Source organism: Anopheles coustani, chromosome 3, assembly GCF_943734705.1.
Source record: "Anopheles coustani chromosome 3, idAnoCousDA_361_x.2, whole genome shotgun sequence".
NCBI lineage: Eukaryota > Metazoa > Arthropoda > Insecta > Diptera > Culicidae > Anopheles > Anopheles coustani.
The window spans coordinates 27672138-27696710 of record NC_071288.1 but is presented as its reverse complement, the minus strand read 5'-3'; the positions used below and the strand labels follow the sequence as shown (position 1 = coordinate 27696710).

Genomic DNA, 24573 nt, shown 5'->3' with positions numbered 1-24573 from the left:
TTTTCAAAAATTAGTGTAGATTAAAGTAAGATAAGCTTTGCTTGCTCACTTTTTTAGGCTTTCATTTCCACACAATACATCATTCGGAAAGATACTCAGATAGGATCATAGGTAGCAATTTGGAGCCCATACATCTGCGACAACTTCGTTATCATTGACATGAATCGATCGCTGTAAGATCCACCCTCACCTCTACATTTCGCACCTTAAATGTAACACGCTGGTGCAAGATCGAACTAAAACTAATGCTCGCTACGCTTCAAAAACCACCATTCACCGTGAGCCGCGACACGCGGGCGAAACCGATCGATGAAGGTCGCATGCTGTAATGGTCCTAATTATAAGACCATCTCCATCGTTTTGGCGACGAAGAACGGGCTAGGAGAAATTCGTGTATGCTCCCATGCCGAATCCACTCACGGCACATAATTAAATATAAAGGTTGTCGAGCGGGGAGTTTACGTTTTTGGTGGCTTCGTTCAAAAACACGATGCAGAACGCAACCACGCTGAAGTCCGTCGCGAGTCGCCGCAAGGGAAACACAGTATACGAAAGTGTCGTTAGGGTTTTACGATCGATCACTTTAGGGAACAAAACGATAGCATTAGTGTTAATGCGGAGGCAGAGTGTGGAAAAGTTCAGCTGGAAAAGATCGTAAGAGAGCTTACTACATCAGTGCAGTGTGAATTTTTGAGAAGAGCACAATGAATGAAACGTTTATTGACGTGAATGTGACTGGAGAAACACACAAGTTTGACCATTTTCTGGAGCAACAATCAAGCATCCAGCATGGTTTTGTGCAACGTCAGTGGAATGCCCTTCTTGATGTTATAGGTTTGTGTCAATTGAAGTTTATGTGAATTAAAACGTTACGCGAAATTATCACGTACGCAAATAATACCGGGTATAATTAGTTTTGGTTTCGTGAAGTATGAGAGTTGGGGAAATCTGGAATGTTCTCTTTATGTCCTACAACTACAAGCCAGTTTATTTTTTTTTACCGTTAGGCGATGATCCCGACATGTTGTACGTGTGGTACCTGATGATCTACTCGTATGGATTGTTCTGGATTGTTGGTGGACTATTTGTCCTGATGGATTTAACGCAAAGACCGGCCTGCATGCGCAAGTACAAAACACAACCAGGAACCCACGAACCACTGGAATGGGATCGCTGCAAGCGCCTCATCCAAACCGTGGCTTACAATCAGCTAGTGTACGGGATACCGACAACATGGGCCACCTACCATGCCCGCAAGATGTTCCTGGACAGCGTGCCCGATGTGCGAACCATACCTACCTTGGACGTCATCCTGCGCGACATGCTGGTGTGCATAGTGGCGTGGGAGGTCGGGTTCTACTACACTCACCGGCTGCTGCACTCAGGCCTCCTGTATCGACTCATCCACAAGAAGCACCACGAGTGGAAGGCCCCGGTCGCCTGGTCCGCCATGTACGCACATCCGGTCGAGTTCGTTATCAGCGACCTGCTGCCGGTCTACCTCGGGCCGGCTCTGATGACGTCGCACGTGTTCACCATCGCCATCTGGCTGACGTTCGTGATGTGGGACACGCTAGGCGACCATTCCGGCTACCATCTACCGTTTCTCGGTAGCTCGGAGTCGCACGACTATCACCATTTGAAGTAAGTTCAGTCTGCCATCGATTAACGGTAAAACGTTGCTTTGGTCGATGCATCTTCTATTTTCCAAGCTACTGAGACAGGGTCATTGAAGGTTAAAACGAACAACAGGCGTTACGCAAATGCCGATGCTAGTCTAATGACAGGCCATTAAACATGTTTGACTGATTGGTGTAGCATGCTGCAAGCGGAGTGCTTCCAAATGGAACCCCAAATCTGTTGCTCATGCACTTAACCAACCTTATCGTGTTTCCGATCACTGCTTGCACAATCTAGCTTTTGAGTTGCTATAATTCGATACAGACAATTCTATCCATTGTATAGAAGATCCTGACATAGTGTTGAAAAAAAAACCCTTCTCTCAATTCAGCTAAAAAAAATGTTTTTTCTTAACTTTCAGCTTCAACCAATGCTATGGCAATTATGGTTGGTGTGATCGACTGCACGGAACCAGCGACGAGTTTCGAAAGAAAAAGCAATTCCAACGGCACCACCGAATTTTCAGCCTGAAATCGGCCAGGGAGCTTGTACCAGTTAAATAGAGCAAAGTGGTTGTTATTAATTAAATTTTTTTGTTTGTCTACCAAATGATTGGAAACAGTCTGATTAAGCTGATTAGATTTAATTTAGATACATACATTTACGATGAGGAAAAAATGCGGCTTGACTTCTCGAATAAGGAATACTAGAAAGGCATGGCTATTTCTTTCACAATTGCCGTAAACAAAATACCGATTATTTTGACTGCCGAAAAACGCCCGCCAACCAATTTAGCAATAGATTTGCAAAAGGCACTGCGAAAGGAGTCTTCCGCTGTTGCACGCTGCCATTTACTCGCTTTCAATCGAGTTAGTGATCATGCGGTGCTACGTGTTAACGACGATCGATACACTGGCGGAAAACTCGGACTGCCATCTGCCGTTGATGACAAGTTCTGAGTACGACAACAACTATCACCTCATGTAAGTAGAGAAACATACATTTTAAATACTTTCTATGGGTTCTGTTTGTGGAGTATACTAACTGATAACACTATAACAACGTTACAGATTTAGTCTTATGCAAATTAATGTTTGAATGGTTTTACTTTAAATTTGCTGAATGAAATGTTTATCCAACTTACTATGACATTGTATTCAATTTTAAAAATTATAAACTACACTGTAATGACAAAAATGATAAACCATAAATCTTTACACTCGAAAAATCTTGAGAAAAAAAAGTCGCTAATTTTTCAATTCTAAAATGCGGTTTGAAAAATCAACAATCTGACGCCCCCATTTTCACGGAACTAAAGATAAACAAGAAGCATTACCATAAGAAACCGTTCCGATACGTGCATTTCCTGTTCACACCACTTGATATGCGAATACATTACGAACGTGTCCTTGAATAAGTTTGCTTATCGCAAATATAAACAAAATATCAAACCTAAAATTCAGCATGGTGGAATAATCTCTCCATTCTGTTTCTTGTGAGGTTAAGCATGAATAAATTAAGTTAGACATAGATCTACAAAAAAAGTGGAAGTTGCTATCCATGCCGTTCGATTGAACGATGTGGACTAAATTTATTCATCCATACGGACATTAACCCTTGCGAATCATTTTAAACAGGCTATGTCTCTACCTCTTCAGTATCAGAGAGAATATGACGAGATTCGAATGGATTGTGTGGTTTTTTTACAAACAAAACAATGTTTTGTTTTTTTTTTTTTTACAAATGTGATGTTACGTTTCTGTTATGACTTACGAGGAATCGGATTCGAAGCAATTTTTATTTCTTTCAAAAGTTAACGTCGAAAAATAAAATTTAACTATAATTTTTCCCTCGGCTTAACTTCTACGCCATGTAACTTATTGTAATTTTTTTTTTAAATAATCAATCTAACATTAGGATTTCGTAAGGGGCATTGGCCCAGACCTTCGAAAAACTAGTCTTGATCCAACATTCAAGACCAAGTCAAAACTCGATCGGCGGTGAGGGTATGCCGTAACAATGGACTCATCCCGTCAGGTTTTATAAGGTGAATGTGTGTGGGCCCCAAAAAAAATCTTAAATTTGCAAGCGGGGAGCTTTCATATCGATGGTTTCATTCAAAACCACTGTGCAACAGGGAGCCACAATCGAGTCCGTCACGTGTGGCCATCGCGGAAACATCAATTGGAGAGTGCACAGTTCAATCGACTGCTTTCTTTAACGATCAGTAAAGATAAGATATACAAAACGGCTGTTAGTGATTATGTTATTTTTATGTGAGATATAAAAGTGCGGTAGGACACGATCTGATTTTGGGAAGTGCATGTGATGTTTGAGTGTGAAACAATGAATGAAACACTGAGGGAATTTAACGTGACTGCGGAATCCCGGTTTGACGGTTTTCGGAACCATCAATCTTGCATCGAGGAAGGATTTGCTCAACGTCAATGGAACGCACTGTTAGATATCATAGGTCAGTTCGGTCATACATAAATAGTTAGGTTATTTTGTAAGACAAATGTGTAAACTTGCTTCATATTGAATTCAGTGAGATAGCAACAATAAGTGTATTTATTTTTCACACTATACCAGGGGACGATCCCGACACGCTGTACGTGTGGTACCTGATGATCTACTCGTATGGACTGTTCTGGATTGTTGGCGGACTGTTCATACTGATGGACCTAACGCAAAGGCCCACTTGTATGCGCAAGTACAAAACACAACCAGGGACCCACGAACCACTCGACTGGGATCGCTGCAAGTGCCTCATCCAAACCGTGGCTTATAACCAGGTAGTGTACGGCATACCGATAACGTACGCCACATACCACGCCCGCAAGCTGCTGCTGATCAGCGTCCCCGATGTGCGAACCTTGCCAACGATGAATATTTTCCTGCGCGACATGCTGGTGTGCATCGTCACGTGGGAGATCGCCTTCTACTACACGCACCGCCTGATGCACTCAAGCTTCATGTACAGGCACGTCCACAAGAAGCACCACGAGTGGAAGGCCCCAGTCGCCTGGACCGGCATGTACGTACATCCGGTCGAGTTCGTCATCAGCGGCCTGCTGCCGGTTTACATCGGACCGGGCCTGATGACGTCCCACGTGATCACCATTGCCGCCTGGCTGACGTTCGTGATGTGGGACACGATCGGTGACCATTCCGGCTACCATCTCCCATTTCTCGGTAGCTCGGAGTCGCACGACTATCACCATTTAAAGTGAGTTCAACCCGTTACCATTAAGCTTCAAGATGTAGATCATTTCCTTTATACCTTTTGGTTCCCTCCAAACCCGAGGATAACTAAGTAGAAAGGGAAACCGCTAATCGAAAACCACGGCCAGGTCAGCCTCTGTTTCGTAATGTTTTTGCTAATCCAGTGACAGGTTATCAAAAATTTTGACTGATTGATTGATTTACTGCTGCCGCGAGCTATGTGCCCCTAAATGGAACCCTAACCGAACCCCTTTTCCAAGCTTATCGTGTTTCGGATCAATGCTTGCACAACTCATTTATTTGCAGGCAGGTTTTGATGCAAAATATGTTTCACTATTGCTAGTCAAATTAAAATCTCCTTATTTTTAACATGAAAGCAAGAACAACACTGATTTAATATGCAAAAAAACCCCGATCGAAGAGATTCCCAAAAGCAAACCTTCGATAAACAGCATAAAATTACTTTCCACTTTCAGCTTCAACCAATGCTATGGTAACTATGGCTGGTTCGATCGACTACACGGGACGAACGACGAGTTTCGGAGAAAGAAAGAATACCAACGCCATTACCGGATCTTCAGCCTTCAATCCGCCAGGGAACTTGTACCAGCAAAATAAATTTAGTCTATTTTTTATGATTCGATTTTATCGATCGTGTTAATGACAAGCAGTGGCTCAGGGTTTACGATTTAGGCTAGATATTAAGATGACGTAACACTCGAAATATAACGTTTTCCAGCGATTTGAATACTAAAACAAGGACCTCTTTGGCGTGCGTTTTACTTTTTTTTCATGCATTAATTGTGACAAACCGTTTCGACGGTAAAAACGATATCACCCATCATAAAACGGTTATTGCTAAATTTTCCAAAAAACGAACTGTGTGGGTCATCATTCATTTTGAAACACACTGTAATGGATCGTAAAAGTATACAATCCTATCAAAACAACCTTGGTAATCAACAACACGGACCACGCGATCGGTCCCTCTGCAGTTTCGCAATGCAATCGACCAACGGCAAAGACACCGGAGAGCACAGGATCAGTCCTAAGCAGTCAGTCTTGTGAATGCCTTCGTTGGATGCACATCGGTGCTGGAAGGTCCACGTGTTCCGTTCATTGTTATCGTACCCGGTAGGTGTTCTAATCAGTGTTGCAGCCGTCAGTGAGTCGCAGGAAAAGATATTCGTACGGCAGCAAAATGGGTGATGAAATAAGTGATCTTTTATCGAATGCAACGAATGTGTCCACAAGTGTTCCATTTGTCCCGAACGTGTATCCGCACTTCATCGAGAGCAAATGGAATCAATTGCTCGATGTAATAGGTAATAGCAGTCTAGCAGTTGGTGAGCTGTATGGTTAAGGGCACTGTGCGCGTGTCATAAAATCGTTATGAAAGCTTAACGATCGTCCCTCTTTTACCCCTCGCAAAGGTGATGATCCGAATGTGCTGTATGTGTGGTTCATGACGACGTACACCTACTCATTCTTCTGGGTTTTCGGGATGCTGTTCGTTGCGATGGACCTGACGGGTCGGCCACGGTTCCTGCGCAAGTATAAAATCCAACCTGGCACCAACGAACCCCTGTCGTGGGATCGGTTCAAGCAGCTCGCTCTCATCGTGCTGCGCAATCAGCTCCTGTTCGGCGTGCCCATGTCCTACATAGTGTTTCACACCTGCAAGCAGTTCGTTACGGAAATCCCACCCGTCCGGGTGCTTCCCTCGCTGTATAGCATCGCGCAGGATATGCTGGTGTGCATCCTGGCCTGGGAAATCTTCTACTACTACACGCACCGACTGCTCCACAGTCGCCACATGTACCGACGGTTTCACAAGCAGCACCACGAGTGGAGTTCCCCGGTGGCGCTCGCTGCCATGTACTCGCATCCGGTCGAGTTTGTGCTCAGCGATCTGGTTCCGGTCTACGCCGGGCCCGTGATCATGCGGTCTCACGTGTTCACGACGCTCATTTGGTTTACGTACGTGATGATCGACACGTTGACGGACCACTCGGACTACCATCTGCCGCTGATGGCTAGTTCGGAGTTCCACGACTACCATCACCTGAAGTAAGTTATGCAACAAGCGTTTATCAATCATCCTGGCCCCAAACGGAGTCGTATAGGGCCGATGCGGTTGATCGCCTCTGTTTGTGGTTTTTTCGCTAGGGCCTTGACCTGCGCCCCTTGGTGGGCGAACTTTTGTTAGACTCTTAAAGTTTCCATCACTATCATTACTAATTTTCTTTCATCATGCCGTGAAATTGCCCTTAATCATTAACATTTTTTGTCGCCTCTTCCATATCGACCAGCTTTAACCAGTGCTACGGAAACTTTGGGCTTTGGGACCTTGTGCACGGAACGGCGAAGGAATTTCTAAAGAAGAAACAGTTTCAGCGACATCATCGACTCTTCACCCTCCGATCCGCCCACGAATGGATACCGGATAAGGACGAGTGAGCACGCACGTTACGAAATGCTGGTAGTGTTGAACTGAGATTGTTTACTTGTTTGTATGAATCAAATGTAAAAAGTCGACAAAATTATGTGCAAAGCAAGTCGAGATTATGCCAACATAGGCATGATTTCCCATATCACCGTGCACTCTTAGCGAACTCCAAACCCATTGGGCATATGACATCTGCGACACCAGTAAACCAGCATGATATTGCAGTTTTGAGGTGGCAAAATAGTGGTTGTCTAACTTATTGCTTTCACAGAGCATAGATATTCACATCTGTACGAAAATTTATTCATAACCTAAGATGGAACCCTGAATAGTCACACCTGCATCCTAATTTATGCATCGTTGTAGTGCATCGTTTCAAACATGCATGCTTTTAAAAAATTTGTTTGTTTGTTTGTTTTAGAGCCATGTAAGCAAGTGCCTTTTAAATTTTTAAAATGCCGTAGGTCAGTGGGGAACGAAAGAGGCGAGAGAAGAGATACCGACTGAAACGAGAAAAACGCAAAATACTATATAGTGCAAGCCATTATATCAAACACCCCGAAACGTTCAATGAAACTGAAAGGAACAACCATTCATTATGTCGAATAGCACAATTAGCGTGAACGGTAGCCGGTCTGCGAACATTCGCATTTCACACCAAGCATTAATGGATTTCGAAATTTTCAATTAGTATATCCAATGGGGTAGTGGAAGTGGCATTGATCCGATTTGGAGTGGATCGACGGTTCTCTGTGACCAGAGCGAGTTGTTAACTTTGTAAAGCTTTTTCAGAAAGTTTTTATTAAAGTTTTAATTAGATATTTTCTTTATATTGTTTGCTTAATTCGTGTATAGAAGTGAGAAATAAAGAAAACGTCTTCATACCTGGTGTTACAATTGGTGTATGATGTAAATATTCTTTTAAAGTATTCATGTTTTGATATTGCACAGAAAATAAATCGCAATCAATAATAACGCTAGTTTTTCTCAATTTATTAGAAGGTTTCGCTTCTAATTAAGATAAATATTTAAAATTCTGCTATTGTTACCAACAAAACATATTCGAAAGGTTTGTACAGATATAAGATGTAAGAGATTTGGTCCCCTGCGATTCGATCTATCTAAAATGTTAACGCATATAAGGACTTTTACAGAACGCTTCTCAAATGTATTGAAACTATCACAAACACAAACTACACTAGGGTGGTAAAGTTTTGAGAAAAGTTTAGATGGGAGGATGATTTAATTTATATGTTACGTTAAATAACGTGCAAAAATAAATTAAAAAAAATCATGTTTAATTACATTTCATGTTGCACTAAAATTCATTAACGCATTAAATCAGATAACATTTGGAAGCGTTAAAGTAGTTATTTTTAATATTCTTTCTTATGTTCCTTAGACTATCTAAAACTGACCCAAATTTGGGATTTAATAAAGCAAACGAATTATGAAAATAAACGATTTTTATTCATAGCAAGGAATCAAAAAACAAAGTTTTACCTGTAAACAGAACGGAATGTATTGGGTTTCAGCTTAGTTGGCAAAGCTTACACCAAATGGAATGCAAATCACTTTCCTTTGATTGTACACTGTGTCGAGCAAGAAGCGGCGATCAAATGCATCCAGCGAAACGTACGAATCCCAGAAATTGTCCGCAATGGCCAACCGATGATTTTCTCCGTACGCCGCAATGTCCGCCGGCGAACTGATGGTTTCGTAGTGGACACCGTTTTTAATCTGCACCGTGTTACCCCGATAGCTACGCGTATCGGCCACATACGTGCCAAGACTCTTGATGGCGGCACGGTTACGGTCGCCGCTATTCACTGGGGCGGTCTTCGAGGGGGCAAACACGGTTTTTACCTTCTTCTCACAAACGGCATAGTCGGAACCGTAGCAGAAATCTTCCGCCCGGAAAGTATACGGGCAGTCCGGGTTGAATTCGGCGTAACTGTTTACCCAAACGGTTTGGCTACGTAGTCCATACGCAACCTCGAACGTAAGCGATAGTTCCTCGCTCCAGAGCGATACCGAGCCACCGTTGTTGCTGTTAACCAGCGATATGGCCTCTTTTGCGGTGCGGAATGCGTTCAACACTACGATCGGACTCGGCGTAACTGCCGATTCGGCAGGCGACACCAAATATTGGACGCCCGGGACGAAGGCAAGCGTAGGCTTGACCTCGCTCGTATCGGAATCATTCCTTATCAACTGCGAACCCAAAGATTCCGCCGCAGCGAGTGCCGTCATGAAACGATGCTTCAGGAGGTGCTTTTGGCCTTCGGTGAACGGTTTCAGTTTGGATTTTACCAGCAGCACAAATTCGTCCTTTATGTTCTCCTGCACCAGCACACTGCGAATCGACCACGGAGCATCGTTGGTGGACCAAGCAGCCGCCAACCGATCACTGGCTGACTCCAGGTCGGCCGAATCAAACACTACCATCGTGCAGTACGCCAGCTTCAGTGGAATTTCTGCGGTTAGGGTTAGCTGGTCGCCATCGCGGCTCGAAAACGACGGAAACTGGAGCAGCAATTTGATGAACTCGCTCGTGATCGGATTTTCTCCGTAAAAGTACAGCTTAAAGCCAACGCAGGTGGCCCGCATCGAAGCGTGCAGATCGAGCAGGATCTCGAACGGAGACTTTCTGCGATCGATCAGGACGCGATGCTTCGATTCGGGCTTATCAACCAACCCATCGTCTTCCAGGCGCATGTAGTGCTGCATGAAGCTCAGCGCCAGCTCAATTTCGGCCGCTGCCTCCTCCTTCGGCAGAAGCTGAACGGAATCGATAAGAGCGGCCTTTTGCTGCGTCACATAGTTTAGGAAAGTGCCCGACTCTGCGTTGACCGCATAGCAATGGCAGTCCAGCACGGATCGATTCTGGAGAGAAAGTTGCTTCAGTTGGCAATGCCGACCAACGTTTTACGAAGAATTTTGTAGTACTTACATTCGTTTCTCCGGTAGCGCTCATCTTTACTTTCTCTATACTTCCGTGCTGGATTCAACTGATAGTAGAAAACACGGAATTTAATCTACACACCGAACGTTTCGAGATTCGTTCGACGCCGCGAGCTGTTGATAAAGAAAGGAACCAAATTCCAAGGAGCAGATGCCGGCTGGCGCGTAGATGTGTCAAAAGTAAACGATGTCAAAAGTGACATTTCTCGAAGAGACGAAAACAACATTTCGCAACATTTCGTGAAAAAGTTCACCGCATTTTTGCATCAGTATCGTAAAACCAAAATTATTTAATTAAGTTGTAGTAAAAGTACATTAAGAAACCATGTTTAACTGCCTACGTTTAAGCTCGTGTCTAGTGCGTAATGGCGCAAGCAGTTGCAGCAAATTTTCTGCATTTAAAACCATCAACCCTGCCAGGTCATTCGTGAGTAATTCGTTCAAACAAACCGGCGGGGGATTTACCTTACGAGATGCAACAAAGGTACTTTATTGAGGCGATGATTCCATGCACATGTAAAAATATAATTGATTTTTTTTCCATTTACAGAATAGTCTTCTAGCGATCAGTCGATCGTCGTATCGAGCTCCCATTAGCCGATTCTGCACTAAACCAAACCTGCCGGAGAAAGGCAGTAAAGCGGTCGGATACTGGCTGCTCGGATGTAGCGGCATGGTCTTCGTGGCCGTTGTTCTAGGTGGGATTGTGTACTATGAATTTGTGTTCTACTGCGTGTCGGTGGTAGTTGAGGAAATTGTTAAATTGGCAGGAAAATAAATGACCATTCACATAAACACTAACTGTTGGCGTCTACTCGGCACAGGTGGCGTTACGCGGCTAACCGAATCGGGCCTCTCCATGGTCACGTGGAAGTTGCTCGGGGAAAAGATGCCCCGGACAGATGACGAATGGCGCGAGGAGTTTGACCGATATCAACAGTTTCCCGAGTTCAAACTGTAAGCACCAGTAATGGTTCTTCTTTATTGTTATCAACATGTGATTTAATATATCTTTAGGAAAAACCAGGACATCTCACTTCAGGAATTTAAAATGATCTGGTACATGGAATACGGCCACCGAATGTGGGGACGTGCGATCGGTGCATTTTACGCTATCCCGGCCGTTTACTTCTGGACCAAAGGGTACTTCAATCGAGCCATGAAGATTCGTGTGCTCGCCTTCGGCACCCTTATCGGTATACAGGGGCTTATGGGCTGGTACATGGTCAAGTCGGGCCTCGAAGATCGCTTCCACCAGGAGAGCGATGTGCCCCGTGTATCCCAGTACCGCCTGGCATCTCACCTTGGATTCGCGTTTGTGCTCTACTCCCTTTTCCTCTGGTCGGCCCTCGATAAACTTCTCCCAGCCCAGCGGCTTCTCGGCCAGATCCCGGCAGCCACATTCCGCTTCAAGGGCCTGGCGCATGCGACGAAGGCGGCCGTCTTTCTGACCGCACTGTCCGGTGCGTTTGTGGCCGGGTTGGACGCGGGACTCATCTACAATTCCTTCCCAAAGATGGCCGACCGCTGGATACCGAGCGACATTCTGGCCCTCTCGCCGACGTTGCGCAACTTCACGGAAAATCCTACGACGGTTCAGTTCGACCATCGTGTTTTGGGTACGGCCACGCTGACACTCATTACCGGGATGTTTTTGATATCGCGCCGAAGAATGCTTCCACCGAGAGCGTACAAGGCCGCTACGGCGGTGGCCTTTATGGGTTGGATGCAGGTGGCCCTCGGCATTACGACGCTGCTGACGTACGTGCCCGTCCCGCTGGCAGCCAGTCACCAGTCGGGCTCGTTGATACTGCTCTCGCTGGCCATTTGGTTAACGCATGAAATGAAACTTGTTAAACGACTGCCCAAATAAACGTGATAACAATATAGTCCCTTACAACTACTCGTCTTTGCTCAATTTCTCATAAATTCAGTCCCAAATTTTACAATTAAATGTATTCAAATGAAAATATATGTTCCATTCCAAAGAAATGTATGTAATGGGCCATTACTAGACTTAATTTCTATACGAAAACCTTTTTAATCGTTTTAATCTGTATTTTATTGATACTTCAGAGTTTCGAAACGAATTGATTCAATCGCACACAAATTTAATAAGGGGGCATAATGTTTAAGCGTCATCATCGACGTACTCGAACGGTTCCGGTGCTTCCGGTTCCTTTAGATCGTCATTCTTCGGACCGCAGGCAGCGACGGGTTCCACCAACACCTGGTCACCTCCCGCCGTATGATTCATCATGACAATACCTCCGATCGTAACATCCTTCAGCGGTGTGTAGGGCGTACCTTCGGCGATACTTATCACCTTCAACTGCTGGCGCATGACGCGGGCCGGGTTGGACAGGATCTCGAAGCTCGGTTCCGGTTCCTTCGGCGTTTTGCTGGCCTTATCCTTATCCTTGTCCGCTTTGTCGGCTGTTCCACTGGATCCCGCCGTCGCATCATCCGCTGCGGTCGCCGGAGCCGGTGATCCAGAGCCCGTGGTTATTTTGTCCTTCTTTTTCGATTCCTCCTTTACCGGGGTTGTGGTGGTGGTGGTGGTGGTAGAAGTGGATGTTTTCGCTTCTTCCTTCACCTTCGCCGCATCCTCTTTACCAGTCGCGGTCGTTTCTTCGTCCACTTCCATCTTCGTCTCGCCGGCAGCAGCCGCCGTCGAGTCTTTCGAATCTTTCTTCTTGTCTCCCTCACGACGTTTAGCACGGGCCGCAATGGAAAGCACGGCCGTGGTGACCTTTTCGCGTTCTTCACGTTTCTTCTCCTCCAATGGGGCCGGGTAGGCGTATAGCGATGGGCGGGCAGCCGATTTGAAGTCAATTTTCGGCATTTTTAGATCCGAGTTTAGTGCAATGATACAGGTCGGGGTGAAGGCCAGCGACAGGCAGTGGGACAGCGGGAACCAGTACCAGTACTGCGTGAACAGTAGCATTCCCACGACGGCCTGCAGGTTCGTGTGGCCCGTACGCGACTGCAAGCTGACGGTTACGTTGCGTCCACCGGCATCGATGATACCCTGGGCCAAAATGGCTCCAAACTTGGCCATCACGTCCTCGTGCTTGTTCGTAATCACCTGCGTGTACAGCTGCCGGAAGAAGGTCACCTTGGGGCAGGTTTGGTCGGTGTGCTGGATCAGTATCATGGCCGACGCGATCAGTGCACCCTGGCGCACAAAGTTCACCGGATCAAACTTGGCCATCGGTTCGAGCAGTGCGATCGCTTCGCGCGATCCCGTGCCGGCACAGGCAATTCCCAGCGCCATCGCAGCGCCGTATCGTACGTGCGGGTTGTATGACTCCGCCAGTAGCGACACAACCGATGGGCATTGTTCCGGCGAACGGAACAGAATGAATCCAATCGCGGTGACAGCGGCACGACGTACATCATCGTTCACATCGCTGACGGCTACGTGCAGTAGCTTACGGATGGCCTGGTTGTTGCCCGTTCCACAGTATGCCATCGCGATCGTGTACATTCCACTACGGCGCAGCACCGGATCCTTGTCGTTGGAAAGGGAAGCGACCAGAGCGTCCGCTTCCTCCAACCGGGCGTACATCGTCAGCGAGATTCCTACGGCAAGACCACGCAGGATTTTCTCGTGCTGCGTTTCCTGGGCGTACGAAACCATATCCTCGATTGCCTGTGCGTGCTTGGAGCCCAGCATCAGCATTCCCATCGCAATGCCGGCCGCTTCTCCCGTGACTGCATCATCCTGGTAGAGGTTAAACTTGAGCTGCTCGTAAACATCCTGCCGGTGGGTTCCCATCGCGGCCAAACCAAGCCCAAGGCATCCTCCGTGTCGGACGTTTTCGTTTTGCGCGTCCTTCAGCTGCTGCAACAGGTAGTCGATGATGTTCGCGCCGTGGTTGGCATGAATTAAACCAAGCGCATACAGGCCACCACCTTCGGAGTAGCCCGAGCTGGGACCGCTCTCCTTTGGCAGGTAGCTCTGCATCAGCGCCAATGAATCCGTCTCGTGTCCACGATGGATCACACCCAACGAAGCGGTTGCGGTAAGTTTGGCCCAGTTCGTGGCCCGCGCCAGCCACTCGAGGTTATCGCGCAAAAACTGATCGCTCGTCGTTCCACTGTGCATGAAGGTGTTCGCGATGACGGTGGCCGTATGGCAAATCGAAAGCCGAACGGACTCCTTGGTGGCGCGCAGGATCTGCAGGTCGGCGTGATTGCTACGGATGAGGAACTGAAGCTGCAGCTCGATGGTTACCTCGCCCGAGAGGATACTGGCCAGCTTTTCGATATTTTTCTGGTGCACCTTCTCGGCCTCGTTGAGACTTTCGAGGGTACGTTCAGCCTTCGGTTCTACGGGTGCTGCACCGTCGGATGCAGGTTCTTCGGTGGAGGTGGTGCCTTGCGGTTTAAAGTTGGAGATGAGCGCCGAGGGAATCGGAGCAGTGGCTTTGAGGGCCTGCAGCACCTGACCGAGGTATTGCTGGGTAGCCGATTCGTACAGATCGAACGCAATCTGGTACGCCATCAGTACCGACGATTCGGTCTCCTTCGTCAGCCCATCGAGCACCTCCGCTACGGCCAGCGGATCCTCGAGGAAGATCAAACACTGGCACATGTTGACGTAGTCCGGAACTCCCGCGTTCCTGTACAGCTCGACCAGGCAACGCAACACCTTATTGCGGAACGCACGATTCTGGATGAATCCCATCGTCACCTGGAACGCGTAGGCCAGCATTCCCGGCACATCGTCCGCCTTCATGATCGCCGCCTCAACGATGTCCATTCGGCGGGTTTCGAGTGCGATACCGAGGGCCTGCTTGTACTGACCATCCTCCAAGCAGCGCTGAATCATGCGGTTCACAATCGCCTCCAGGCGCGAGTCGATCGGTTTTGCCTCCTGGTTTGTCTCTTCCGCCTCAACCAGGGCCACCCGCAGCTGCGTGTAGTGATCGATGCATTTGGCGATGATAGTATCCACGTACTCGTTGCGTGCATTCACGTCAAAAAGGTCCCCTGCGCCGAGGGCGTACGTGAGCGAGTCCTCGAACGACCCGAGATGGTAGTAAACCTTCGAGGCGACCAGGGCGGCCAGTTCGTGGTCCGGGAAGCTTTTGTCTTCGTGCAGCATTTCAATCTTTTCGGCCGCCTCGGAGATTTCCGGCCAGAACTCGCCAACAATCATGTTGAGCTTCTTCAGCGCAAATACCTTTAGCTCCGCGACCGGTTCATCCAGCAGGCAGATGATGCCGGCGGCTGAGGTGATGTTCACCATGATTTTACTCTACTTTGCTGGAGCACTTGCACGAAATAAGTACTGCTCTGTATGAAACACTTATTTGGAATTAACAGACGAAATTACAAAGCTGTTTCACCGACCGTGCTGTGATGACTTTCACAAATTGCAAACAATGATAAACGCCATTTATCGAAAAATGTCAAATTCAACCAAGGTACTTGTGGGACCAAGGTAATGTCGTGGCGACGAAACGTCAGTTTCATGTCATCCTCAATGTGACTATATCCAACACTCGCCTGGAAGACAATAAATACAACAATGATATTCCGCTAAAAATATTCTGTTGCACAGAATGCATTACGAAAAAAGACGTTTCCTGTTTTTACCTTAAACTGATATTACCTTAATTTCACACCCTACAAACAAGTTTGCAGTGGAAAAATCCTTGATCTCACTTTCCGCTACCAAATTGGCAGCGTGAATCAAAGAACTGGTATTTCCTTTTAAATCATATATGATCACGTGCAAAGCCTAATGAGAAAAAAACGAAGTCTCGTGCTTCATTTCAAGTTTTTGCGCCGATATGACCGCTTCCAATTAAAGATAAGACATTCGTTTTATTCGTAACATAACGATGTTTATATATTTACTCCAATTTCGAATGCTTCATCATGTGTGTGTATTTTTATCTTATCGCTTGTTTAATTAAGTCTTGTAGAATAACTTAAAAAAACGGAAATATCAGTATTACAAATCATCTGCATTCTTCTTCTGTTGGTTCGGCAAAAATAAGAATATAAAATTGTAAAAAATACTACTTTCAAATTCTAATATCGAAGAACAGAAAAAAACAGGAAATCTAATTACCTAGCACACGGTTGCATGAAAATACTTTCGTCTTTGAATTATTCAAAAAGAAACCTTCGTCCTGACCACCCCCCGACAAGAATCAAATTTTCGATTCGTCGCCAGCACCTTTGCAGTCCCTCGTACCTCAGTCGCCAAAACCAATTATAAAGCCGGTAAATTATGTTTGCCTTTATCTCGAGCAGTTTGTTTAGTGTTGTTTTTGTGCCATCACGTACCATTAACTTTGTCTCATCCTATGCACCATTTGATGGTTCACAGCTACGACCGGATTGTATGGTATAGCTTGTCTCTATGGTTTGTAGTTGGTTCAAGATGCATCCAAGCGCACAGATGGCAACAAGGAGTACAGTACGGTCACCGGAGCACAGATTTACTTCCGGCTAAGCCACATAAAAGTTTTGAATAAGAAATAAGCCATCCCAACGCAGTAGATGATCTTTTCACGTTGCTGCCGGTTCACCGACTCGATTTCGATGGCTAGTAGACGACGGTTTATCTTGGCCACCTGGCGCCGCAGGTGCGTTACCTCCTCAGACGGCGTTAAATTTTCGACACTACCGCCAAAAGTTGGCGTTTCTTCGCGCATGCTGGATAGGAACAAGTGAGGAAACATGCTAAACAAGTAACACAATATTTTTGCGGTCTTTTAGTATTACCTTCTTGTTAAAGTGAGTTCATTGTTGTACTTTGAAAATGCGGATCGTTTCGAGACATCCCGACCGTGGGATGCGGACGGTCTGGAAAAGTATCCATTGCTGCTGTTGGGGTCCTCCATCGAATCCAACGAAGCCGGTCCGTAGTTATCATCCTGGTTGTTGTCTTTGGCGTTTTCTTCGGGCTCATCCGAAGCCGACGGAAAATGGTGCTCCGAAAGCGTAATCACGCGCGGTGGCGTAGAAACGCGTACGAAGCCTGGATCCTTCGGCAAAATGGAGTTTTCCAGCATAATTTCACGCGGTGCTGATTTGGTGCCTGATGTAAGAACTGGCATGATTAGATACCGTTCGGAGTGCGTTCGTAAATTAAGGAAAAAAATGCACGTGAAGGGTATGGGATGTTAGTTCAATGTAATGTGAGTATATAAACGCCCAGTGTTGGCTATTGTGTTTAGGGCATGTTAGATGGCTTTTGTTGCTCTGTTTTGTGGATTGCCAATTTCTTCGCCCACTTCTTCACATACTCTCACTTCCGCTTACCCAAATGCTGATCCTGTCCGAGCACCACAATACGGTCCGGAACATTCATATCGATCTTGTTGTGGTAGTTCCACGAATTAATCTCCCCATTCCCATTCGGCAGCAAATCCTGGTCCTCAAAGTAATCTCCTGTGGCACGGATCCGCTTCGGTACACGCATCTGTTCGCTGATATCGTGGGTAAAGGCCGCACTCTGGAACAACGTATCGTCTTCGTAGTTCGAGTAGCCTCCGGGACTTATCGAGCGAGCCATTTTGTTAGGTACGCTAAGTATGGAGATTCCGATGGGCACAAGATGCAGCTGGCTGCAAAACTATTTATAATAGTGCTGTAGAGCGGCGGGCCTATTTTCGTTGAACGTGCGTGACACAGATCGGCACCGACGCCCGTGCGAAAGTAGATTACTTTAGTTTTTTTTTACTCGGTTGAATAATGTTTTCAGTTTTCTTTTTGTTGCGCGGAAAGGATTATATTTTCACTGTTTTCCAATTGTGCTGCTCTTTAGAAAATGACAGTTGAGCCTGACAGCGTCCACGTAACTCTTTGTAACGCATTAATAATTTACAAGTTTTGCAAAGAAACTATGAATTTGGGCAGTAATATTGTAAATTTATAAAAAAAATTATTGCAAAATTAAATCTGCAAGTACAATCACGCAACTTGGATGGTAAAATGGCATAATAAAAGAATAATAGAATTTCTGCTATCAACTTGCGTTACAGCTAAGGTGAATAGATCTATACACCTTGATTCTATAAATTATCGTTAAAATGTCATTTACAAGTGCAAACGATAATTGTTCCGGACTTATCGTTTAGCATAGCACCTCGAAATAGTTGTTCGCTCGTCGTGCGTTTGACCAAAATTTTCTTACATTACACGTTTGTTCCTCCCCGCAGGAATTGCAAATTAGTTAGTGCTACGCGTGAAAAGTTGCTTGCCATCCTACACACGCTCAGTGTCCGTGGCGAAACGTTCTACGCTTCATTTTCACTTCGTTGCTGCATTCCCATTACCAGCTTCCACAGGACTGCCTGGCAAAGCGAACAATTTTCACAGCTTCTCGGTGCGTTGAGAAAACGGCAGCACGCCTCGAGCACCACCTCGTGACGACCGTAGTGGCGCTTTATCGGTCGGAAAATATGGTCCATCCGTATTTCCTACGCGCTTGACGATTGAGCATGACAGCCGAAAGTGGTGCTTCTAGCAAAATAAGGAAACGGAAACGATGATGGAGGAACAAATACGTCCAAGTGCGCACTCTTTCGCTTTCCTGGCGCTGTAGTTTCGCCGTTCGGCGATAGTTTTTAACAATTTCGCTCTGTTTCGGTTTACATTTCCATCCCTTCGCTACCACTTTTCGCTTCTGCACTGTTCTTAACCAAGCGATCAACAGCCAGCACCACCATCCACCCTTACAACACCGTGTCGTAATCATTGGGCGAGTGAAATTTGTGTGCATATAAACAAGTTCTAAAATATCATCCGAAAATCCCCAGCGGTGAGATATCTCGGCGCAGCTAGAGCTCGGAACAGTAACAGGATAGCGGCTGCGATAGGCCTCACGCTTGTGACCGCGATAAAGGGCAACGATTTGCCGACCACACGAAGTGGAAGTGATTTGTTTTGAAAGGTGCAATAACATGAGAGAGAAAAGAACTTTTCATGTTTCCAACGCATTTTGCGGAAACATTTTAAACAGTGAGTTTTGTAACTGGTTGCCCAGTGTGTAAGCACCGATTCATTAGCAACAGTCCGCAATCGAAGAAGCCGGAAGAGCGGTACCGAACCGTGCCAGTCATAAAAATCCCCCCCGTGCACAATGCACGGAACATAAAACATCGATACAACAAGCGCAGAACAAAGTAACCTGCCAGTCTACACCAAGGCGACTGGTGCTACTGGTTACTAGCCGCCATTTACAAGGAAACTAAAGGATTTCAACCCAAATCAGGGAGCCCCAATGCAACGCATAATCATTGACCAACCTAACCTGCCCCAAGCGTGAACGGTAGGAGTACAACCGAAACCCAGGGAACGTGTACCGAAAAAAAAACCCCCATCCATCGGTGTGGGACATCAGGAAGTGAATTCGTAGTACGAACCATAGACGTAGATTTGCGATCCCAAACGTAGCGGGAGGCCGAACAGACGCATTCAAAATGGGTAACTGCATCGGCATCAATCGGAACGACGAAACACTGGACACCGGATCGAACAATGTCTCCCGACCAGTAACGGGTACGTACAGCATAATGTAGCGACCGAACGGTGGATCCGTCCAGTTCGCAGCGCTTGTTCTATTGCAGGAAATCAGCTGAATCGTCACAGTCATCACCAGTAAAGGCGGTAGTAAAGGTTTCAGAAATTCATCACCCTGTCAGTCATACGCATTTTATCGAGCCGCTCGCCAAGCTGGGGTATTCCCAATTTACATATTATTCACATCGACACAGCCGTCATTCGCCGACGTTGGACGTTGTGCCTGCCTAAAGACGTGAAACGTAAATATTCAGTCGATCGTCCAACACAACGCAGATGGTTCGAGCAAGACAGAATGCAAGTAAATAATCGGACCGAGCCCGGAGCGACACTACACACTTTCCGTTTGTGGTCGCATATTATAACGGGCCCATTCAAACACAAATTCATACCAAGTCACATGAGGTGAATTTTAAAACATTAATATTTACTACCCGAGCGTCGTCGTCATAACAACTTCCAGCAGCTACTTCCGTTTGGAGTGGCGATCTGCTGCGCGATCGGCGCGAGGTTCGAGATGAGGTTTATGAAATTGCGTTCGTCGCATATCGATATTATGTAGCTCTTTCCCTTCTGCCTTCCTTCGCCCCCCGGGAGGAAGAATGCAAATTCCGAAACGCTCCATGCGCTTTGGTTCCAGTTTTTCTAGTGGGATTGGTTTTTCTGTTTGCTGTTGTCGCTTCTAATACGTCATCCTGCTCGATCACCTGGCCGGCCCAGGCGAAGCCATAAGCAGTCCGGTTCGGTCTGGAAAGCGGAAAGGTAACCACTTTTACTCTACCCCGCGTACTTCGCGGCGCGAGACGCGTCGTCCTTCAAACACTTGTTTCAATCATTAATATCGCCACTTGTGCCGTCCTCTGGTAGACCCACGAGCGTGACTCGCTCGTGTTGGTGTTGGTCGGTGCCGCAATGCTATTTTTGTTATTAGTTCACTAGCGGCGGCAATAGCAGCAGCAGCAGCAGCGCCAGAAGCAGCGCGATGTGCTTGAATGACATATTTTGAGCGATCGATAGAGTGGATGAAAGGGCAGGCAAACGAATGGCAAGGTGGTGGCGCCCCGTCGACGGAACGGGGCCGAAAGGCACACACCCTTGATTCAAATTTGCGTATTTACCCTGCCCCCTGGTAGTCTTCCCCCCGCTGCATGTGGGTGGTTGAGTGCGTTAATATTCGCTCGTATGTAACGACACGACCCAGATCGAACGCGAACCGTTTCCTTCCCAGCGCTCGTTGGCTGTGGATTAAAAAAAGAACCATTTCGCGACACGGAAGTTGAGAAAATTAACCGTGAGTAAAAGGGTGCCCACCGCACACTCGGTTCCCATTAGTCGCCCATACTATTTTTCCTTTTTGTTCGTGCTGGACGATCCTTATCACCGGGAAATCCTTCACCTTGATTGGAAGCGATTGATAAGCGATGCAAATGCACGTCGATCGTTAAATGGATGGTTGGCGGTCACGACATGCCACTTTTTTTTTGTTGTCACGTAAATATTGATCTGTTTGACAGTTATGGTGTTATTTAAAGAATATAAACGGTAATTTATGACTGTTTTTATTCGTGTTTCTTCGCCCATTAGATGGCTTTTGACCCGTTCATTCCCTATCGCAAAGCAAAGCGTTATAAAATCTGTTTCTATTGAATACACTCGCACCCGACCGACTATTTGCATACACAATCTGAATTACTTTAACTAATGTGCATGACATGGAAAACCCCAACAGTTGTACCTAATAAAATAGTAATAAGTCGGTACGTCGCATTCTAATTGGTCGCATGCAAAAATATCAAAAGCTGCCCGACCTTATCTTGAGGTCTTTTGTGGGAAATGTGGTTAAACGATATCCCTGAACCAAGTAATGGGACTTTCTGTTCCACTCAGTCTTTTTGAAAACTCACTATCCAATCGAGTCACTCGTATGAACCATCTGTTGGGCTAAATATCTCCTCGGGATCATAATTATTGCGAATTTTTATTGATCATTCGGATGAATTAATATTGATCATTTTAACCCAATAAATGGTCGTTGTTGTCTCTATCGGCTGCACAGAATGTAAGCTACATAAAAAAAAGGAATTAAAGAACCAACGAAAGTGCTTCCCAATAAATCTTTATCAAGAGAACAGATAACGTTCGCGTCGCACACGCTTGTTGTTAAGTAATTTCGTTCAAGCAACCTAAGCGTATCAGTCAATACTTATTATTATCTTGCTTTACTGAAATGATACGCCTAGCGAGGGAACAAAAGGAAGCTTTATTTCCCCACGCCACTGGTTCCTGCTCCATAAATGAATCGTTTACATTATTCGCTGTTCGTCGAGGACCGTACTAATTGCAATCCATGCTATGCCTCTCCTTCCAGGGACGACATCCAGTTTTGTCGGTGTGCAGCGCAAAAATCATCCTCTCTGTCACGAGACAATACGCTGGAAATCGGAAGTGCCGCTAACGGAGGGGCAGTTGCGCAGCAAACGGGATGAGTTCTGGGACACAGCTCCCGCCTTCGAGGGCCGCAAGGAGATCTGGGACGCGCTGCGGGCAGCAACCAGCGCGGCCGAGGCGCTCGACTTTCAGCTCGCGCAAGCAATACTGGACGGTGCCAACATTTCGGTCCCCAACGGATACCTCACGGAGTGCTACGACGAACTTGGTTCACAGTACAAACTCCCGATCTACTGCTTATCATATCCTGTCAATATAGTTAAGGAAGACTATGGGCGCGACTCGCCTGCCGAATACTCGGAACCTGTCGATGGCGGTAGGTTGAGCTGGATGTGCTCGGAAAAGGTTTACGATAATGCAACGTTTTGACCTTGTCTTGATTATTTTTGCTTTTGCAGGTACGGAAGTGATCCTTAAGCTTCGCTTGTCGTCGACATGTACGGATGTAAAGCTACCAGTTTATTCTAAAGACACAATTGGACAATGTAAAAAGAAACTTCAGGTACGTACCTATCCATATCAATGTAATATTTCGTGAACCTTTATCATTTAAAACCATTTTGTGGCTGCGTAATTTTTTTTTATGCATTCACTATCGATGTAACACCCCCGCGAAAGGAAACTCCAAACCATTAGCGATATCGATTTCTCCTTCACAATCACACATCCCACAGACCCTTCCACCCACGTCCCTTTTCCTTGCGGTTAATAATTCATAATTAATTCTTTACAACTGTCTGTCTATTTTTCTTTTCTTTCACCTATCGCGCTTCGTCGGAACATGCTACCTACGCTACCAAATCAATTGTCCTCCAACCCTGCCGGTGCATCTCGGTGGCCACTACGATTGGGTGGAAACGGACCACAAACGTACTTCGCTCGCGTGTGTACCCTTCATTAACTGCCGTCGTTAATATTGTCCCCACCGTGACGCACTATCAAATGTTATCCTGTCGCCCCTTTGGCACCTGTCCACCGCGGTATCCACGAATTGTTAACAAACATAACAATACCTGTGACCTCCCGATGGTGGGGCGGCATTTCTGAAACGCGCCCAATCCCGACCTGATTCCCGCCTACGTCGGCCACGATAACACCCGCTAGGCTCAGGAAGGAATCGATGCATTTACTCAGCGCTGGTTCTACGGTGGTAAATTGTTAGGTGATAAAATGCACATCGATGAGGCCCACATACAGCCCGGATACATTGTGCAGGTCATTGTAAATACGGAAAAACAATCGTCCCTTGCCATCAGCTAGCCGATGGTGGCGTGGAACGAGCGTTACCTGCGGATGTATCTTGCCGCCGGCACGCATCACCACCCCTTTCCACCACCCGTTGCCGGCGGGGACACAATGCACGCGAGGCGACAAAGAAAAGCGGCTAACATGGACGACGGTCGTGGGCGGCGAGTTTTTGCTACCACACCGCAACAGTAGCGACACGCTTGTGAGGCCCCTGGAGAGAGTCCCCTCTCTCCCCTTCGTTGGGGCTACACACGACCGACCTAAACATAAATTTCGTTGATACATATATATACACATAAGCGCGAGGCGAAAAAATGCAACCAAACGACGAACGTTGAAGAGAGTGGAAATCAATTCATACAATAACCCTGATCTGGCTCGATCAGTATCCTGCGATTCGCTCCCCCCGCGTACGGACATGATGTCCTTTGCCGAAGACGGATTGAATGTTAAAGCTACCTTAAACGATAGAATGCTTTTGTATAGACGCGTGAGTCCGAACCCGGACACCGGAACGCTTATTACCAATTTTGAGTGTGGGAGAAAGGCCATGTGGTGGCTGACATTGGAGTAGACCGTAGCGACAAGACCATGCGCTGAGCCATGGTAAAACGATGCACTTTCGTGTACATGTAAATAAATACAAATGTGTGTTGGTGTTTATGCGTGCGTGACATTGGCAAAAAGGCACACAAAAAGCACTACCCGGTACGTGACTAATTCAAAATAAAAGAAAAAAAATGGAGCGCGAAACCAACAACTGCCCTGGTGCCATCCACCGGTAGCGGTGCGTCCGTAGGGTGGTTTGATTGACGATCAGCATCATGTGGGTAGAGTGTAATGAAATGATATTAACAAAGTTTAATGTAAGCGAACTGATAGTTATTATTTTTACCGATAGGCTAATATATTACGGATATATAAACGAGCTAAACAAAAATAATATATTTCGAGATAACAGAAGGCTATTTAATTTGAACCGTTGCCTGTGTTCCATACGTATGATTTGCAAAGACGACACACGTGCATCCGAAAAAAAGATCGAGCAGGATTCAATTGCTTACTACTGT

The 24573-nt window shown here is 46.3% G+C and overlaps 8 protein-coding genes across 10 annotated transcripts; 5 read left to right on the top strand and 3 right to left on the bottom strand.

The window, feature by feature from the left end:
- The first annotated feature begins 704 nt into the window (after positions 1-704).
- LOC131258813 (fatty acid hydroxylase domain-containing protein 2-like) lies at positions 705-2183 on the top strand. The gene is made up of 3 exons (XM_058260196.1): positions 705-834; positions 1008-1644; positions 2042-2183. Exons 1-3 carry the CDS (start codon positions 705-707, stop codon positions 2181-2183), a joined length of 909 nt encoding a protein of 302 aa, XP_058116179.1.
- Positions 2184-3966: 1783 nt separating this feature from the next.
- On the top strand, positions 3967-5463 carry LOC131258801 (fatty acid hydroxylase domain-containing protein 2-like). The gene is made up of 3 exons (XM_058260186.1): positions 3967-4093; positions 4213-4849; positions 5322-5463. The coding sequence occupies exons 1-3, from the start codon at positions 3967-3969 to the stop codon at positions 5461-5463; spliced, it is 906 nt and encodes a 301-aa protein (XP_058116169.1).
- A 583-nt stretch (positions 5464-6046) lies between these two features.
- LOC131258792 (fatty acid hydroxylase domain-containing protein 2-like) lies at positions 6047-7305 on the top strand. Its single transcript, XM_058260175.1, has 3 exons — positions 6047-6170; positions 6279-6915; positions 7158-7305. Exons 1-3 carry the CDS (start codon positions 6047-6049, stop codon positions 7303-7305), a joined length of 909 nt encoding a protein of 302 aa, XP_058116158.1.
- Positions 7306-8744: 1439 nt separating this feature from the next.
- On the bottom strand, positions 8745-10419 carry LOC131260948 (uncharacterized). Its single transcript, XM_058262811.1, has 2 exons — positions 10248-10419; positions 8745-10180 (listed from the first exon to the last, which is right to left on the bottom strand). The coding sequence occupies exons 1-2, from the start codon at positions 10269-10271 to the stop codon at positions 8831-8833; spliced, it is 1374 nt and encodes a 457-aa protein (XP_058118794.1). The 5' UTR covers positions 10272-10419; the 3' UTR covers positions 8745-8830.
- A 59-nt stretch (positions 10420-10478) lies between these two features.
- On the top strand, positions 10479-12152 carry LOC131260949 (cytochrome c oxidase assembly protein COX15 homolog). Its single transcript, XM_058262812.1, has 4 exons — positions 10479-10742; positions 10809-10956; positions 11083-11215; positions 11276-12152. The coding sequence occupies exons 1-4, from the start codon at positions 10584-10586 to the stop codon at positions 12129-12131; spliced, it is 1296 nt and encodes a 431-aa protein (XP_058118795.1). The 5' UTR covers positions 10479-10583; the 3' UTR covers positions 12132-12152.
- Positions 12153-12313: 161 nt separating this feature from the next.
- LOC131272397 (26S proteasome non-ATPase regulatory subunit 1) lies at positions 12314-15633 on the bottom strand. Its single transcript, XM_058274115.1, has one exon. It carries the CDS (start codon positions 15513-15515, stop codon positions 12390-12392), a length of 3126 nt encoding a protein of 1041 aa, XP_058130098.1. The 5' UTR covers positions 15516-15633; the 3' UTR covers positions 12314-12389.
- Positions 15634-16100: 467 nt separating this feature from the next.
- On the bottom strand, positions 16101-18042 carry LOC131271685 (transport and Golgi organization protein 11). 2 transcript variants are annotated; one of them, XM_058273191.1, is made up of 3 exons: positions 17546-18042; positions 17006-17333; positions 16101-16936 (listed from the first exon to the last, which is right to left on the bottom strand). In XM_058273191.1, the coding sequence occupies exons 1-3, from the start codon at positions 17796-17798 to the stop codon at positions 16720-16722; spliced, it is 798 nt and encodes a 265-aa protein (XP_058129174.1). In that variant the 5' UTR covers positions 17799-18042; the 3' UTR covers positions 16101-16719. The 2 variants fall into 2 exon arrangements, with proteins under 2 accessions (XP_058129174.1, XP_058129175.1); XM_058273192.1 differs by having other exon boundaries at positions 17006-17321.
- Positions 18043-18372: 330 nt separating this feature from the next.
- On the top strand, positions 18373-24482 carry LOC131264772 (ubiquitin domain-containing protein 1). Of its 2 annotated transcripts, none has more exons than XM_058267073.1 (4): positions 18373-19786; positions 22176-22571; positions 22654-22757; positions 23360-24482. In XM_058267073.1, the coding sequence occupies exons 1-4, from the start codon at positions 19708-19710 to the stop codon at positions 23513-23515; spliced, it is 735 nt and encodes a 244-aa protein (XP_058123056.1). In that variant the 5' UTR covers positions 18373-19707; the 3' UTR covers positions 23516-24482. The 2 variants fall into 2 exon arrangements, with proteins under 2 accessions (XP_058123056.1, XP_058123129.1); XM_058267146.1 differs by having other exon boundaries at positions 18373-19790; positions 22189-22571.
- The last annotated feature ends 91 nt before the right edge of the window (positions 24483-24573 follow it).

Bases quoted from the DNA above. Each gene is read 5' to 3' on its own strand.
- LOC131258813 (XM_058260196.1), top strand. From the start codon at position 705: ATGAATGAAACGTTTATTGACGTGAATGTGACTGGAGAAACACACAAG. The intron at 835-1,007 runs GTTTGTGTCAAT...TTTTACCGTTAG, and splicing joins TGCCCTTCTTGATGTTATAG to GCGATGATCCCGACATGTTG. The intron at 1,645-2,041 runs GTAAGTTCAGTC...CTTAACTTTCAG, and splicing joins CACGACTATCACCATTTGAA to CTTCAACCAATGCTATGGCA.
- LOC131258801 (XM_058260186.1), top strand. From the start codon at position 3,967: ATGAATGAAACACTGAGGGAATTTAACGTGACTGCGGAATCCCGGTTT. The intron at 4,094-4,212 runs GTCAGTTCGGTC...ACACTATACCAG, and splicing joins CGCACTGTTAGATATCATAG to GGGACGATCCCGACACGCTG. The intron at 4,850-5,321 runs GTGAGTTCAACC...TTCCACTTTCAG, and splicing joins CACGACTATCACCATTTAAA to CTTCAACCAATGCTATGGTA.
- LOC131258792 (XM_058260175.1), top strand. From the start codon at position 6,047: ATGGGTGATGAAATAAGTGATCTTTTATCGAATGCAACGAATGTGTCC. The intron at 6,171-6,278 runs GTAATAGCAGTC...CCCCTCGCAAAG, and splicing joins TCAATTGCTCGATGTAATAG to GTGATGATCCGAATGTGCTG. The intron at 6,916-7,157 runs GTAAGTTATGCA...CATATCGACCAG, and splicing joins CACGACTACCATCACCTGAA to CTTTAACCAGTGCTACGGAA.
- LOC131260948 (XM_058262811.1), bottom strand. From the start codon at position 10,271: ATGAGCGCTACCGGAGAAACGAAT. The intron at 10,181-10,247 runs GTAAGTACTACA...CTTTCTCTCCAG, and splicing joins GCGCTACCGGAGAAACGAAT to AATCGATCCGTGCTGGACTG.
- LOC131260949 (XM_058262812.1), top strand. From the start codon at position 10,584: ATGTTTAACTGCCTACGTTTAAGCTCGTGTCTAGTGCGTAATGGCGCA. The intron at 10,743-10,808 runs GTACTTTATTGA...TTCCATTTACAG, and splicing joins CCTTACGAGATGCAACAAAG to AATAGTCTTCTAGCGATCAG. The intron at 11,216-11,275 runs GTAAGCACCAGT...ATATATCTTTAG, and splicing joins CAGTTTCCCGAGTTCAAACT to GAAAAACCAGGACATCTCAC.
- LOC131272397 (XM_058274115.1), bottom strand. From the start codon at position 15,515: ATGGTGAACATCACCTCAGCCGCCGGCATCATCTGCCTGCTGGATGAA.
- LOC131271685 (XM_058273191.1), bottom strand. From the start codon at position 17,798: ATGGCTCGCTCGATAAGTCCCGGAGGCTACTCGAACTACGAAGACGAT. The intron at 17,334-17,545 runs GTAAGCGGAAGT...TAATCATGCCAG, and splicing joins CGGACAGGATCAGCATTTGG to TTCTTACATCAGGCACCAAA. The intron at 16,937-17,005 runs GTAATACTAAAA...GTTCCTATCCAG, and splicing joins GAACTCACTTTAACAAGAAG to CATGCGCGAAGAAACGCCAA.
- LOC131264772 (XM_058267073.1), top strand. From the start codon at position 19,708: ATGGGTAACTGCATCGGCATCAATCGGAACGACGAAACACTGGACACC. The intron at 22,572-22,653 runs GTAGGTTGAGCT...TTGCTTTTGCAG, and splicing joins CTCGGAACCTGTCGATGGCG to GTACGGAAGTGATCCTTAAG. The intron at 22,758-23,359 runs GTACGTACCTAT...AACACCCGCTAG, and splicing joins AATGTAAAAAGAAACTTCAG to GCTCAGGAAGGAATCGATGC.